Raw genomic sequence first — 17,769 nt, forward strand, 5'->3', positions numbered from 1 at the left:
AAATGTACAGCCTTAGGAACTTTTAAACGCGTCTTCAAACTATTTATTAGTTCCATAGGTGATAACTTATTAATTGAAGGTCAATTTAACGGTTGCACATTTCACATTCAGTTCCACATCACTTGCCAATCTAAATATTGAAATAAAATAGCTTTAAAGCGTGTCTTCAATAATAATAGTAATCTTTTAAATGATGAGCTATGTTAAAATGAGCTTTTAAACGTGTCCCAATTATTTACAATTAAATGAAGAGCTATTATCTATTGCATAATTCATTTGCTGCACATGATTTGGGGGCTCGGCATACAATTCTGATTCAGCAACTGCGATTTGAAACTCATTAGGCCGCAAGTGTTGCATAAGCGGAAAAGACGTCGACGTGTTGGCATTAAAGTTGCCAACTAACCTCAATTAGCTGAACTAGTTGTACCTCCCTTTAACAGAGTTCCCCTCCCCCCTTGGTTCCCTCGACAGTTGCAGCGCTGTTAGCCTGCTAATTAAGTCAGCGTCGACGTCGACAGCAGGCGTCGGAAATGGCGCTGTGAGTTCGCCATTTTTTTTTGTTTGTGTGTGCACACAGTTCGCAATCAAATTTCATGGCATTGCAGCTGCTTCTGCTGCTGTCCACCAAACCCTTCTGGGTGCTTCACCTCCATTCAGTTGCAATTTAATACGCAAAGCGCATAAAATTATGCAATGCAAAATATTTGCTCTTTGCTGGCATTTTCATTAAAGTTTGCATCGCCGTTGACTTTAGTGACTTTGGCCAAACACTCAGCTTGCCACTTGCCACTTGCCAGTTGCAAGTTTCTCGCTGCTCTCATGCAAATTCGCTTGCCACCTGGTAATTATACTAAGCGCGTGAAAAAGGCCCTCCATGTCCATTCATAGATGTAAGCTTCGAGTTGAAGTCAATTAAAGTTTATGTTCTCTGTTCGGGATTTGCATGAAGAGAACTCGCTCGATGCTTAAATGCTTCCAGAATGTTGTCTGCCTCATAAGTTTTATGTTTATGCCTGAGAGGGCTTTTACTCTAAGCCAAGAGCTACCTTCAGTCGTATGCTGCTGTAGCCATAAAATGAAGAAGAAAGATGCCGGAGGATATCCAGCAGTTGAGCTCTTACAGCTCTTTATTGTGCTTTGAACAACTTAATGCCATGTATGCTGTAATTATGCGCCATGACTTTAATTTCTCCCATTATTTTAGCCAATTATAAACGCCAAACTACGCAAAAGTCTAACGAAAAATGTATGCAAAATATTCATGGTGGTTCATAAATTACATTTAAATTGCATTTGTTTTTGCGCATTTCAATGCAATTTTTCCCGCAATAGCAAATTTTTCCTTTGAGTGCAAAAGTTGTGGAGGGGAGTAATACTATGTGGGTTAAAAGTGTTTGCAAAAGTTCCACAACAGAAGTTAAAAGCTACAAATAATTTATATTTAGTGAGTTATTCACTTAAATTACTCTACAACTTGCGGTTCAGTTGAGTGAGTTATTCACGCGGTTTTTGAAAGTGTAATTAAGTAAAAAGCTTGAAAGTATTTGCTTATATTAATTACAATTAATTTAAGGAGTGTGAGCTATTTCTTTATTAAATTAGTGTGTTATTAGTAACCAGATACATTAAGGTTCGACTTAAATTAAAGTTACTAGAAAATGAATACAATATTTTATATTTTTGTATTAATTCTAAGCAAATTATGAATTTAATAAATTTATTATAGTTTCATTTTATTTATTTTGCTCTGTAATATTTCTATAAAAGCGTATTCAGGATTCGCTGCAACTCTCAAGCGCAGCTGCAGCACCTTTTAGACTGTGCTTCTTTACAGACGCATAAATTTCATAAAAATAAGAACAAAATTAAATGGAAAACTTGCAGAAAAAAGTGCAAATTTGGCGCGAACAAGACGCACGCTAGGGAAATGCTCGACCCCCATTTTCCACCCTAAAAGCGACCCCTGAAAAAAGGGCAACGAGTGGCGTCGAGGCGGCAAACCAAAACTTGCACGCTAAAACTTTAAACGCTTTGAAGTGGGTGTGTGTGTGTTTGTGTGGGTGTCTGAGCTTCGTGTTGTATATGTATTTAGTTGACGCGCTGCAGCTGCAACAATTTCCGTTTCCGGCACAGTGGCAAGTTTTACTCGCGGCCGTTGCCGCGTTGTTCTTGTTGCTGTTCTCGATGTTGTTGCTGCTTTGTGTTTATATTTACATAAAACAATTTTGGCGAACTTTGTGTGTGAGCGTGTGGGCGTACTAACCGGTTGGGTGGGCGTGGTATTAAGGACTTCGCTGGTGCAGTAGCAACAGCAACAGCAGCTCGAAATTATTTGCATTTGACGCTGGAAGCAAAATTCATTTGCCACTCTGAAGATCTGTTTAAATGAAAATGCGTCGCAACCGCATTTTGGCTGCCTGCTTTATGAGATCTTGCCACGTTGATAGCGAAAGCTAATTTTTGGACTCTGTAAACACAAAACTCAGGAACACACACAATGCCTGTGCGCCATAATGAGGTGCAGTTGTGTCTTTTTGGGAGGAGGCATGGTCCACGTATCATGCCGTCAGTCTTGCTTATTAGAATAATAACTTGCAAGTTGCTGCAAATAAATTGGGTACACCAGGAGATGCAAGTGCATGTGTGTGGGTGTGTGAGAAGTGCACATGTATGTGGTGTGTCTTGTGTGGTGTGTTGTGTTTGTAAAGCTGCCACTCACGTATTGCTGTTTGCATTCTGCATAAATTTGTCCTGTGCAGTTGAGTGAAAATTGCCAAAGTTTTCACCAGATTCATTTTTTACAGAAATATGTTGTGGTTCAACTTAAAGTTGAGGCAGCAGTTTATTGTGGTTGAAGAGTTTTAGCGGCTTGTAAATTAACTACAAGAATTTACAGTGCGGCTGTTAGAACTTTTAATTGTCATCAAAAGTTACAAAAATTAGAAGTAAGTTAAACACAGAATAACTATAAAATAAAATATTGACAGCAAACTTGTAATAATTTTTTTTATGCCGAATTGTCTGCCGATAAAAAAAAATAAAACTATTTGACAGCAAATTTGTAAAATATTTTTTATGTTTGTTATTTATAGAAAAAATTATAAATTTATTACATTTTCAATATGACTTCAAAGAAATTTCAATTTCAATAAAATACAAATTCTTGCAATATTTATTATTGAATTACAAACTCATGGCAGCAAAAAATTATTATCAATTTCTATAGACAAAAAAAAAAAAATGTCCTGTTAACATTTGTAATATTTTATATTTAATTTAATTTTACTTTTTATGTCAACATAGTGTTTGACATGCTGCATTAATTGCAATTTTGCACAACATCACGTTTCTCACAGAAATTAAAGTTAATTTTTTGTAAAAAGCGCGACTACTCGGCGTATGTGTGATGTAATTGTCGCAGTTTGAAGAGTCAGAAACCTAAAGCAAGCAGCAAGTAAAACCACTTGAGCATTTTATGGTGGCAATTCGTTCTCTTCTCAAGCCAATTCAAGAGCTCAACTGCCTGTAAAAACAAACTAATTATGACCGCGGGATGCTTTGTTATTGCCATAAGCCAGGAGCGAAGAAGAGCTCCAAGCTGTTGGCATTGTTGTTTGGCGTTGAGTAAATTAAAGCGACGAAAGAAAACAAACCATAAGCCAAGGTGAGCGACGAAGAAGACGAAGACGAAGAATAACATCTAACAGGCGGAGTCTGTTTGTTATGGGCGGGGCGGGGAGAAGGGGGAGATTGAGACAAATCGAGCGCAGTGCAGGTGAAGAGCAAAAAGACAAACAGCAAAAGTTGCGCAACTGGGGAATGTCCTGGAAACAGAGGGTTTCTTAAATTAATATTAATTTAAAGATGATATTAAGTAGATTAAATTTATGAATGAAGAAAATTATATATCTGAATAAATGTTGAAATTGGGATTAAATGTAAAATATATATAAAATTAAAAAGTTTGTCGTGTGCGACACTCTTTAAAGTAAAAAAAGCATATATCCAAACATTTTTGAATTTTAAATAATGATGAGTTTAATTAATTAATTGAGTTTATTTATTTAATTGTTAAACAGAGAAAGTTTCTAAAATCAATCTTAGCTCTAAAACCTGCTAATTCAGAGCTATATATGAAATTTCTAACTATGAAGATAAGTAACTTTTGCAATTGTATCTATATTTTTACACCCCATTTTCCTCACTACAGTTTACAGGGTATAATTACAGTGACATGCGTCATAAAGAGCACACAAAAAAGAAATTGTGAAAGTAAAGCAAAACAGAAATAACATCCGCAATTGACAGTGAAATGCTTTTTAAACGTGGCCAACGAGCAGCGAGCAGCGTGTCGGAGCATTGGGAGGGCATCTAAGAAGCCGTCTAATCTCTTGGCCAGGTTAAAGAAGAAGCTGCCACAATTGCGCTTAGGGCGAGAAGTTGTCAGTATGCTCTCCTCATTTTTGATAGCCCGTGTGCCATTTCGGTTTAATTTCAATTCCATTGCATTGTTGCGCCTCCTACTCTGCTTTTTATAGCATCTTCTCGGGATGTCTGACTGTCTGTCTGTTTGTATGTCATTCATCTTCATTTGTTGCTGCAATTAGGGCGCACGAAATGAGCAATCAAAAATTTAATTACCGAGAGATAAGCAATTAAATTTTTAATTAAATTGTCACAACTTTCTAGCAACTTTTCCTGCCATATTTTTTCTTTTTGAGCTGTGTGTTCTTTCCCTTTCCCTTCTTGTAAGAACTTTATGACTTATTTATTTATCATCATCGTCAACATCATTTTCGCTTTCATTTGAATTTTTACAGATATTGTCCTGCACGAGAGCCACCTGTACGAGTAGCATCATGAACATCGGCAATGCCGCCGTTGAGGCACGCAAATCCGACTTGGTGCTGGAGCATGCCAAGGATTTTCTGGATCAGTATTTCACCTCCATTAAGCGGTAAGCACGGAAATCTCTAAAACCAAAAGATTTATTTATTTATATACTATTTGGCAACATTTGTCGCAGCTCATCGTCGGCAGCGCACGAAACACGCTGGAAACAGGTGCGACAGAGCATCGAGACAACGGGACATTATCAGCTAACCGAAACGGAGCTAATTTATGGCGCCAAATTAGCTTGGCGTAATTCTTCTCGCTGCATTGGTCGCATCCAATGGTCGAAGCTGCAGGTGAGTTTTTTCGCTTTGCAAGATAAATTGCTGGGGATTTTTTAGCCGCAATCTATGGACTTTAGTTGGTTGGCAGGTGAATTGTTTTCGCAAAGTTCAAAATTATACAGAAAATATGGCATATATTAACATTTTAAATGGAAGCTTAAGTTGGAGCAATAAATTATGCTAAACTGAAATTTTATTTTTTACAATTTTAGAATTATGAGCAGCACTAAATATTGAATATTATTTATCACTGTTCAAGTTCAAGCTCAAATTATAGAATTAAATTATTTAAATAGCTCAACAAATGTAAAGCAACTTTTTAAGAAAAATTGCTCGCATATTTATAATACAGAACTTATTACTCACCTCTTTAACATTGTAAATTTAAGCTTAAGTTGCAGCAATAAATAGCCGCTAGCTCAGGGTTAAGGAAATGAAATTTATATGCAACATGTTGAAAATATTATTAGCATTTTAAATTTAGCAGGCTTTTCTCCAAAAAATCAATAACATAGAAAATGTTGTAGATTGTTTTTATATATTAAATGCTAACAAACTCTTATTCTGAATAGAACATTTATTTCAAATATTTACATTTTAAAGCAATGTTTAGCATTTTAGTTCTTAATTTATAAATTTTATTGTAAATTTTAATTTTAATTGATAATTCATAAATTGTTTTAACTGTAAGATTTTTCTAAACCTTTTATTGGTATAATCTTATTTTAAATTTACTAAAATTATTTGTCATTTTTAAATATATATGTACATATAAAAATTCAAATCACAATATGACCCCCCTTATAAGCAATAATTTTCGGTAATGTATTAGCCATTCATACAGTCATTAGCATTTACCAGCAATCAGTCTATCAATTCATCAACTCACATTAGCCAAATGTGTGTAATTTTCCAGCATTCTCAAAACCTATGCAAAATAGTCAGTCCAATTTGTCAGCTAAGCAAATCACAGAGGCTGTCTGTCAGAGCAATCTAAGTAGTGCTGTTTGCTGTCTCGTTCTCTCACACTATACCTATCTCGCTCGCTTTGGATGTGTCCTGTTCGTATTATCCAAGATTTATGCGTGTTTCAACAAAATGACAAATGCAAAATGCGCACTCGAAAGGCGATAAAAAAGGCACAAAGCGAGTCGAGAAAGAGAATGAGGATAGAGAGACAAAAAGCGAGCAGTGAACTGAGCGTATTTGAAATGCAAATCATCGTAAATTTTAATTTACAAAATTTTGGTGTCTGCCACACAGAGATTTATTCATACATACTACATTTAAATGTGAGCCTGTGTGTGTATTATAATGATCAGTAGTTGGCATTACAAAATGACGATGTGTGAGTTTGTGTGCCTAGCAATGTGTGAACAAATTTGCATCCACGCTTCAATGATTTTCGTGTGTATTCGTCCGCGTGTGTGTGTGTGTTTGTGTGAGTGACAATCTTGAAACAGACACGAGCATCCAATTCTCAGTCACTGAAGTCACCTTGAAAATTCACTTAGCGTCAAAAATGTATTTACTACACTCGTGTGTATATATGCATACATATTTAATGCTCCTCGACTCTCAGCCTTTCACACACGTATGTCCAGAGATATGTGCAAAATCTAAGCAAAGCGAGGGGTGTCTGAGTGGTTCTCAGTCCAAAACAATGGAATTGCATTTGAAAGAGCCGCTGAACTGATAAAAGCGAAAACCTTAAAAGGCTGTCAATCAATTTGTCTTTTTGTGAAGTGAATAATGAATGATGCCTTTAGATTAGTGCAAGTTTATATTGAACTAAGTAAAAAGATGAGTTTCTTTTTGTTGATTTAATGTTATGAAGATGTTTATTGTAAAGTTATTTTTAATAATGTTTCTTTTATTTATTAAATTAAAAATATTTATAAAAGTAATTAACGACCATTGTTTTGAAAATCTGGTATATTTTTTACTATTTTACTATATTTTGAGTACTATAATATATCGCTATACCAAATATTGACTTCGGTATGTTTTAATATATATTCGGAATATTAGTTTGGTATAAACGGCGAAGTTTTGCTTTAATTGAAAATGGATAGCTACTATATATTTTTTTATTTGTTCTTCATTTTTGCCCAATATATAATTATAGGCGTCTTAATAACTTCTTTTTATATTATTAAATTATTTTCAATAATTAAAATAAAATAACTCACCAAAAAAACTCTTTCAAAAACACTTTCTCAAATCTCTGTCAAAAACTTACAAAATATTTTCGTTAGCATTATACCTTTTTGACATGAATTTAATAATTCATTGTCCAGCCCTCGTAGTTCTTCCTTGTTTGACTTTAAAAATGATGCTGCATAAACATGTTTGGTTGTACAGTTTTGTGCTATGATAATTTCATTTTACGCCATGACTTTTCGAAAAAGTTATCCAATAACACTTGAAAAACAAAAGTTTGCTGTAAATTAAATGCACGCATCATGCATAAATGAATGGCTTATGGGTTTCACATGGGTCATTCAGGCCCCACTCGAAAAAAGGGTTCCAACTTAATTACGAAAAACCAACCATACGCATAGCCAAACAAAAACCAAACACAGCAGAAAATCAAATGAAACTCACCAAAAAGCAGCAGTTACAAAAAGTGGAGAGAGAAGATAGGAGTACAAAAAAAAATGAATTGTGAAATAGCAAAGTGTTTAGGGATTTGGGGAAAAGACTCGAGTGGGCACGACTCACAGCTCAGCAGAGAAATAGCATAAAGCCAAAGCGTAAGTACTCGCACCTTTTCATTGATAAACCACAGGAGCAGTAACAGCAACACCAGCAGCAGGTGTGAAAATGCCCAAAACAATTGTTAATCGAGAGGTAAAACTGGGTAAGCTCGGAATCTAGAAAGTGCATTCAAGTGTTATAATTGAAAAAGGGTTTCTATGTACACTCTGAGAGCGCACAAAAACAACAATCTCGAGCACTCCAATAGAAAAAACTATTGGAGGAAAATAGTTACAAAGTAATATTAATAATTTAATTATATCAGAAGAAGTGGAAGATTGACCCTTTTATGTTATACTTAATATACATACATCTTTATCAGTTAATCAATTATCATTATTTTTCTAAGAAAATATATAATTTATATACATATATTTTTTAAATTTCTATATTAATAAAAACATTACCTTAGGGTATTTAGCAGTCTTCTTATGCGTTGCCCAAAGCTTCCGCTTGTTTTTGCGCTGTTGTTGATGTTATAAGTGCCATGAATATTTTAGTTAATTTGAACTTTCGAACTGGGTGTTGCACAGTTCAAGTTGGCTGCTGCATCTGCAGTTGCCACTTTAATTGGAGTGGCACTTGTGAGACCATCAAAGTGTCCAGCGTAAAGGCTAATAGCCAAAAAGTCGATAGATTCCTGCCAAAGCCAACTTAAAGACTTACTCTTGATGCAAGTATTTATTAATTCTATTTTCTAGGTGTTTGATTGTCGTTATGTGACCACAACCAGTGGCATGTTTGAAGCAATTTGTAATCACATCAAGTATGCAACCAATAAAGGCAATCTGAGGTAAGTGAGGAGCTCTTAAATTTTATTAAAATCAAAAATTGCCACAGCCACAAAAGTGAGAAATAAAAATGTTTTTTTTTTTTTTTTTACCTCAATTGCGCTCAAAGTGCAAATTGTTGTGCCATAAAAATTCACAAAAATTCGCAGCAATAAAGTCTCGTTTTAATTGAAAAACTGAGAGCTGGAGGGGAAAACATTTGAAAAAGACAAACAAACTAATTGAAAGCAAATTTGTTTCTGCATATCTAGTTTTTTTTACTACAATAAATTTTAAATACTTAATTGCTGTTAATGCTGTTAATATTATTTAATATTTAATAGTATTATTTTTGCAATTTTCGACTAATTTCACAAAAATGAACATGCAGTGCACATAATTGTCAGCTTATTCTAATTAGCGTGCACAAATTTGCAATCTCACATTGAGACCTACCTATTTAGCACATCAAACTGTTAAGCCTCGCATAATTTTGCTGCCGCTCAAATATGCTGTTTATGGCAATTAGAAATTTTTGGAAAACATTTGCAATTCGCACTAACATCCGCCTATCCACAAAAACTTGGTAATCCACTCAAATCGATGAGGCGAATGTTTTTGGCCTCGACTAATGAGTCGAAAACTGCTGAAAAGTGGTCTAGCAAATATTTGGTATTATGTTTAGCCCATAGCCATAGACTGTCTGTCTATTGCTTTTTTGACTTTTGACTTGGCCAACATTGGTGTAGCTGATTATGTGCTGAGCTTGTGAACTTTGTCTAAGCTGTTGTTTGGCTTCTGTGGTGTGCATGGAATATGTTTAATAGTTTCATTGTTTTATTCGCAGATCTGCCATCACAATATTTCCACAGCGCACAGATGCCAAGCATGATTATCGCATCTGGAATAATCAGCTTATCTCTTACGCTGGCTATAAGCAAACAGATGGCAAAATCATCGGTGATCCCATGAACGTGGAGTTCACAGAGGTAACTTTAATAACATTTGGTAGCATATAAATTTATGCATTCAGGAAATATATGTAACAGGCAGAAGTAGGAATCTTCCACCCCATAAAGTTTATATATTCTTCATCAGCGTCAACAGCTGAGAGGATATAGCCGTGTCCGTCAGTCCATCTAAATGGATGCATCTGCTTGGTCTATCCGTCCGTGTGAACAGAGATATATAGAGATATATTATAAAAGATTGAGCTATAACAGCACTTGTTATGTTTGCAGGCAGATCAACTTTGATTTAAAATTTTACCACACCCACCTCCGCCCGGCAAATCGAAAAAAATCGAATAGTAAGCGTAATTTTAAAGCTAAAGAATTTTTGTACGTACTATAATAATTTGCTCTTAATTATTCTAACTCAACTGCGCCAACATATAGTGTTTGTGATTTCTATATACACATATAGGTTAGTTTTATATTTCAGATAAAACTTGTAGAAGTTATTTAAGAAAAGCTTTAAGAGTTCAAACAATTCAGCAGGAAATTAAAGACATCCGTATTGTTGAGCGAGTTAAGCGAGGTGTGTGTTTAAATGGTCTAATAAAATACTCACATTTCACATTTCGCTCAATAGGCCACTTGTGAGTGGTTGCCTAGCAATCAAAGTGCCCAACAGCTGTTGTTGCTCCCATTGAATGGAATCGATTCGACTTGAAGCAATATCGACAGTCATTTTGTACAACTCTTTTATATTTTATTGCGGGCGTTTATTTATGGCTTGTAATCCACCTATCAATTTATATATTGGCATCACAATATTTACACGCATCAATTGCTTGTGAGCCGACAACGCACACATACACGCACACACATATTTTGAGTTGTTGTTAAACCAACAAGTTGAATTATCCCTTGGACAACCCACATACAGAGATAAAAGAACAAATTACAAGGCATAAATGGTGTTGGGCTGGGACAAAAAATTGTCGGAGTTGTAGTAAATGCCATGTAATAAATCGCATTTTAAATACGTTCAAAAAAATGTGTGAGAATGGCAGAGAAACACACACAAACAAATAACAAAGCTGTCGATAAATAAACAGAATGTGCTGAGTTGTGTGCGTATGTAAAAGTCGCCTGAAAGTATGCCATATATTTGTGAACATGTCACTTTTTATACTGTGTTCGATATTCTGATATTTGTTGTTGACTTTTGGTCTTGATTTTATTCGCAGGTTTGTACTAAGCTGGGCTGGAAGGGCAAGGGCAGCGAATGGGACATTTTGCCCCTGGTTGTGTCGGCCAATGGTCATGATCCCGACTACTTTGATTACCCGCCAGAGTTGATACTCGAGGTGCCGCTAAGTCATCCCAAGTGAGTGTAAAAGCAGCACCAGAAGCGTGTGTGTGTGTCGGTGTCGTCAAACTAAACAACCAAAATACTTTCTCCTCCCCCAAACTCGTTGCAGATTCGAGTGGTTTAGTGATTTGGGTTTGCGCTGGTACGCGTTGCCCGCCGTGTCGAGCATGCTCTTCGATGTGGGCGGCATTCAGTTTACGGCGACCACATTTAGCGGTTGGTACATGTCAACGGAGATTGGCTGCCGGAATTTATGCGACACAAATCGTCGCAATATGCTAGAGGTAAGTTGCCGCCATTAAAGTGTTAAAATTTCCGCTTGAAGCGAGTAAAATCACAGGAAGGCTAAAAACTGTGCGTGTGTGTGTGTGTGCATATTGTAATTGCGTTATTGATAGTACCAGCATTGTCCTTATTTAATGTCCTTGATGTCTTTGTCGGTGCCGCGCAGGCTGCAGCTTTCCGGCATTTATTTCATTACATGAACGCATTATGTGCGCGTCTCTTGACGCATCGCTGCTGTGTATTTTTTATCACGTTTACTTTGCCGGCATAAAGCGCTTTTCTCGCAAATATTTCGCAGTGTGTGCTTGTCGAGACACTCGAGCCGCCAGCAGCATGAGAAGAGGAAGAGTGTTTAAAAGCAACCCAAGCGCATTAAAGTAAATCAAATTCATGTGTCTGTCCATGGCAAGGTGCAACATTTAAATTTACATACATGAACGTATATGAAAACTCATCAATTAAATTCATGGAACAAGCTGTCTGCAGCTCCTTTGATTGCAGAGTTTCGATTTCTGAATTTCGATTACGAGTATTTGAAGTGCATCAATTTTTAATGAATTTGCACTTTCAATTTGCTCTTTTAATTAGTTTTGAACACGAACTTGCCATTAGTACACTTGCACACACACACACACACTCATCAAAAATTATTCAATTTGTTGTTGAACTAATGCAGCCTTTCACTCTCACCCACTGTACTGTGTTGTACTCGTATACATATATAGACAAACTTACACTGTCAGTTGGTCACGCACATTGGCATAATTTCATTATGGACTCAATGTAAAATTTTTGGAAATATTTTAAATATTCATTTACTCATATTTGTTGTACAACATTTCGTTGGCATTTATTGACGTTTACAGACAGCATAATATAGTTATGTTTTTGTAAGATTTCATTACAGAAAACAAGAAAAAAAAATTGCAGCATTTTATGCAGAAATGAACAAATAAATGATGTCATTTATTTAGTTTATGATAGAGTGAAAATATGTGAAACATAAATTTACATGTACTTGAATTCCAGTTGAAAACTTTAATATGCAAGCTAATTTATATAGTTTGTGAACTAATTTTTAAATATTTTTTATATATTATACTACAAACATTTTATTCAGTCCTTATGCTTCATTAGAATATTGTATTTAATACAATACAATTTTATGTTCCGTAATTTTGAAATAATGTGTCTAATTTTTATTGTAACATTTGCATATACTGTAACATTTGGCGTTGCAATTGATTGTCTTTGCATTACCTCTGATAACACCATTTTATCTAATACAATTAATTTTGTTTTTTTTTATTTTCTACGAATAAAATTCATTTGCAACAACTTTCATTTATTTTCTTTATTTTCTACTTCAAGCAAGCAAATTGCTACATTTTAAAATGAAAAGAAAAATATGATATAATTTAAGCTGAAGTTATTGTATTTACTTCACTTCTTATCAGATCATTTGATTCTAGCAAGAGCTTAAATTTTTGAAAACTTTCGGTTTAAATTTTGCGCATAATTTGAAGCCACTGTAACATGGCCGGCAGCAAAATCAATAGTTGATGTGAGTGAGGGCGATGCTCAGCAGACCGCAATGGGCTCATAAACAAACCATTTGGGAGCCACTTGTTGCCCACAGGCATGACGTAGGCAACGCAAAAGCAAGAGCAACAGCAAAAGCAAAGCAATTATCAATGTTCGGCCACAAAAACCAAAAATTGTAATCGAAAATTAATAACGTCGCAGCAATTAGCGAGAGCGAAGAGCAGCAAAAAGGGGATTCGACACCCGAAAACACTTGTGCAATTAAATTGAAGCATATTACTAATGTGTTTGTATTTATTACATGCTTACAGACGGTGGCGCTGAAAATGAATTTGGATACGCGAACTCCGACCTCGTTGTGGAAGGACAAGGCTGTGGTGGAAATGAATATTGCGGTGCTGCATTCGTATCAAAGCCGCAATGTGACCATTGTGGATCATCACACGGCCAGCGAGAGTTTTATGAAGCATTTCGAAAACGAGTCAAAGCTACGGTAAGTTACATGGTGCACGTTACGTATGCGCAATGTGCGCCTTCCTGCCTCCCTGATGTGGCATATTGAAGCCGCAAGTTTATGGCTTAACGTGTTTTATTTGACTTCCTGTTTAAGCGGCGACGCGTCGACTGTGCAACTCTTCGCAGGTGTGAAAAAGTAAATTTATTGTTTTCAATTTGTTGTCGCCAACATTTTATGTAAAGTGCACGCGAGACACATAAATGGCGCACAATATGTCAGAACTTTGTATGAGTTTTGGCTCAGTCAAAGTTGTTTTTATCATTTTTCACATCCATATTCATATTTTATTTGGATTGTTTTGTTTTTTATTGGCCTGACAAGCGCAAATACATGTGTTAAGCCATTTTAATTATGGATTACACTGTTAAAAGTTGAATTGATTGGCTCTATAAATCTGTTCAAAACTGCAGCTCACACAATTGTGGAACTTTATTTGCTTACAAGGTTTATTTTTATACATTTCATTTAAACTGGACGACTAAATATATACATTGTGTAAACCAGTTAAGTCAAATGCCAGAAATACGCTTTCGTTGTAAGCTCTTCGGGTTGTCTAAAAATACGTGGCGATATTTCAATTACTCGCAATTTGCATTTTCTAAAGCAGTATCCACATAGATAAACGCTGCGTATCTGTAGCTCAATTAAGCAAAGAAAGAGGAGAACGTGGGAGCAGAGAATCAACCATTAGCTGTAACTGCTCTGGCTTCAGCTCCTCTTTGGCATTATGTCAATTACAGGCAATAAGCAAAAGCAAGGCAGCGACCATAACAATTACTAGCATCCTTTGCCATCTCTATCTAATACTATCTCTGTCATTGTCTCCCTTGCAGGAATGGCTGCCCGGCAGACTGGATTTGGATTGTGCCGCCACTATCGGGCTCAATAACGCCGGTGTTTCATCAGGAGATGGCGCTGTACTATTTGAAGCCCTCGTTTGAATATCAGGACCCCGCTTGGCGCACGCACGTCTGGAAGAAGGGACGTGGCGAGAGCAAAGGCAAAAAGCCAAGACGAAAATTCAATTTTAAACAAATCGCTCGGTAAGTACACGATGAGTGCTCAATGCGAGTTGCGATTGTGCTTGACGGTAAATGTTTGTCATTACCTTTTGGCTGTTAAGCTCAGCGACCTTTTTTGCCTCATCATATCCTTCGCCTGCCATTTAGTTGTGTGTGCGGTTGTGTGGCTGTGTGTGTATGTGCTTGTGTGTGGCGTGTCACACGACATAGCATCAGCAAGGATTAGCCTTTAAGTAGATTACATGGATTGTGGTTTATTGCTGCTGCTGCCGTTGGCAGCTATCTTCCTGCTCTCTCTCTCTCTCTCTGTCTTCTCTCTGCTGCTTCGCTGTCAGCGGCCATCAACTTGCTGGTTAAATTTGATGCATTGCACATCAGGTTTGTATTGTTAACTTTATCTACCTGACATGTGTATGTATGGTGATTTCTAGTCGAAAGAAGCTGTTGAAATTGTTATGCTAATGCTTGGCAACTGCAGTTTATTAGCTGCTGCTTTGTGCCAACACCTTTGAGATGATGTCTAATATACATTCGTGATGCTTATCTTGGCATCCAGATGGGAACTAAATGCGTCATGCTGTGGCTGGGCTTGTTAATTACACTCTCTTTCAACTGATGATTCATGCCGAGCTATGCACTGAATCACTCTTCAAGCAAAAACAGTTTGAGCTTTAAGAAAATAATTATCAAATATACACCTGTTTCACCTTTAGCTGGAATTGCTGAACAAAACGAGCCAATTTACCGCATTAAAAAGGTGAATAATTAAACACATTTGTCCAGCTTTAAATGCCAAAATGAATTGCATTAATAACACACAACGAAAAACATAAACATGGAGCTGCAGACTGTTGCTTAATTAATTGTAAAAACAAAACTGATTCTGATGAAAGCTAACTTCAATTATGGAATGTCGAATTTTAAATACCCTTATGGATGGACTGAAGTCAAATTTGTGTGGGTAACAGTAATTCTCAAATTTCAAATCAAATCTTAGGACATTTCAAAATTTAAAACGGTCTCTTTCTATATAGCTTTCAATAACCCTGTATTCGCTGACAGAAATATCAAATGCATTAGTACGCAGTGTAAAATAAAACCCAAATTAATTCATGTAAATTTATATTAGGCCGTATTTATTTTGGCGTCATTTTTTTAAGAGCTCATCGTTTGATATAATTTCTAAGAATCCAACACAAGCAATACACTTTTCCAAAATTGCAGGACATCTCGGATGGCTTCAGTGACTAAAATGCAATTCAAATACTTAGTTATATTTCCAGCCACTTTCGATTGAATCTATTTATTATCAAGGGATCAAATATGGAATATGGTTTTGTTATTTAAAAGATTTTGAGTTTAACGAGTTTTTTCTTTTTAGCAAATTAATATATTTAAGTTTACGTATAAAACATTTTATTTAAAGGAAACTTGCTTTAATATCGTACTGAATGAAATCACAAAATCATGCTGCTTCTGTAAGGGTATCGACGCATAAAATATATTAATTATTTAATGAGGGCACTTTAAATCGTTACAGATTAATGAAGTTGTTTGCGCACTTGTATGCTTCGCAAATTGCCATAAGTTAATTAATTTTAATTTATTGCAAATTGTGCAGGTATCTAGAAGTAAGCTGAGCGCTTGTCTGCTCTGGCTCAACAAGTCCCAGCAACTGCGTTGATTCACACACACATATAAAATGTATGTATATGTGTGCATTATGTTTTATATATGTGAACTGAACGAGCGAGAGTCGGCTGGCAAAATGGCAAAAATGAAATTCATTAAAAAGTTGTCAATTAACATGTTGAAATCGTTATTTATGCGAACGCTCGCACACTTTATATTAAAACGAGAACTTCCGACGTTTTTATGGAAGGGGAGAAAAGTTCTTATCAATGCTTAAATGAATCGCAAATGCATCATATACATACATTCGTGTGTGTGTGTGTATTTATTAAGCTTCAGCACCATAATTAAGTTTAATTGTTTTTAGCAAGAGAGCTGAGCTCGACGTCTCTGTTGATGATGATGAAATGGAATTAAATCAGCGCTGACATCGACAACTTTATGAAAATCAAATTATACTGCGCACAAAAGTATGCAACGAAATGTGAGCTCCTGACGCCATATTGAATTACAGTTAAACTCCCTATAAGCAGCCTCGTCCTCCGCTTTTACGTCTCTCCATCTTCATCTCTCATTCATTTTCGTTTACTTGCTCTATACACGAGTAGTTGAGGGAACGTCAAGAACAGCAGCTGAACAACAATGGCATAAAAACCCACACATATGAGAGCAGGAAGGATACTAAACTGTAAATTCTGTTAGAAGACATGCGAAGGACCTTCTGTTTTGTTCTGTTGTTATTTTTGCACTATGCACATTAAAATTTGATGTGTTTGCGCTTTAAGAACAACGAGTTGGAAAACAGACTCGCACAGCGCCTGCTGCTATGTATATGCAATAAAAGTGTTGCAGCCATTTGATTATTGGCAGCTTCTAAGTTTGTTGTGTGTGTGTGTTTCCTTACGTCTTTTAAGCAATTTGTGCTATACTTGTAGACTATTTTCCAATTATATGGCATGTCAATCAACCGGTTCTTTGAGTTTCAATGTGTGTGTGTGCTCTATATTATGGAACCGTTATAAAGCCTTGTCTAGTGTTATGATGTCTTTGACGATGCTGACTCTGCTGAAAAGGGTTTTTCTCTCTCTTGCTTTTATGGCGCAACTTTAACTAAGCTACATGAATATGCATAGAAAGCATGTATCATATTCCCCCAATAACTAATACTCTGGCTTTGTGTTCTGACTTGACTCTTCTGACAGGGCTGTGAAATTTACATCGAAATTATTTGGACGCGCTCTATCGAAACGCATCAAAGCAACAGTGCTATATGCAACAGAAACGGGCAAATCGGAGCAATATGCGAAGCAATTATGCGAACTACTGGGACATGCTTTCAACGCGCAGGTGAGTGCACCCTTCATAATAATAACAACATGGAAAGACAGGCAACTTTATACGGATCATTTTAAAAATCAAAACTTTTAAATAGAGAAATTGGTAAATATTTAAGGTCTGTTAGAAAAATAAAATAAAATAAAATTGAATAGATAAACATTTAAATACATATAAATAGAAATTTAAAGAAAGCGAAATTTAAAATATTAATATTATAAAATTATAAATAAATTCTTATAAAAATTACTTAATCCTTAGTTAATTCTGATCAAAAATTAGAAAAACCGCAAAATGTCGAAACAAATGAAGCAAAAAGCATTAGACACTTTCAATCATAATATTTAAGCCCAAATCATAGGCAAAAAATAGAACAAGCATGTGCGAATATTAAGTATACGTCA

The 17,769-nt window shown here is 35.7% G+C and overlaps 1 protein-coding gene across 7 annotated transcripts in view; it reads left to right on the forward strand.

Moving 5' to 3' along the window:
• The window catches only part of LOC117565448 (nitric oxide synthase), a 36,012-nt gene that overhangs the window by 7,777 nt on the left and 10,466 nt on the right, over positions 1 to 17,769 (forward strand). For 3 of the 7 annotated variants that reach the window (XM_034244541.2, XM_052002329.1, XM_052002332.1), the window contains exons 4-12: positions 4,824 to 4,960; positions 5,030 to 5,192; positions 8,642 to 8,733; positions 9,558 to 9,699; positions 10,905 to 11,044; positions 11,139 to 11,313; positions 13,171 to 13,352; positions 14,210 to 14,419; positions 17,233 to 17,377. In XM_034244541.2, the coding sequence (XP_034100432.2) occupies positions 4,824 to 4,960; positions 5,030 to 5,192; positions 8,642 to 8,733; positions 9,558 to 9,699; positions 10,905 to 11,044; positions 11,139 to 11,313; positions 13,171 to 13,352; positions 14,210 to 14,419; positions 17,233 to 17,377 (1,386 nt within the window). The other 4 variants (XR_007954514.1, XM_052002331.1, XM_052002330.1 and 1 more) reach the window with 4 other exon arrangements.

The sequence above is a fragment of the Drosophila albomicans genome, chromosome 2L (assembly GCF_009650485.2).
Source record: "Drosophila albomicans strain 15112-1751.03 chromosome 2L, ASM965048v2, whole genome shotgun sequence".
NCBI lineage: Eukaryota > Metazoa > Arthropoda > Insecta > Diptera > Drosophilidae > Drosophila > Drosophila albomicans.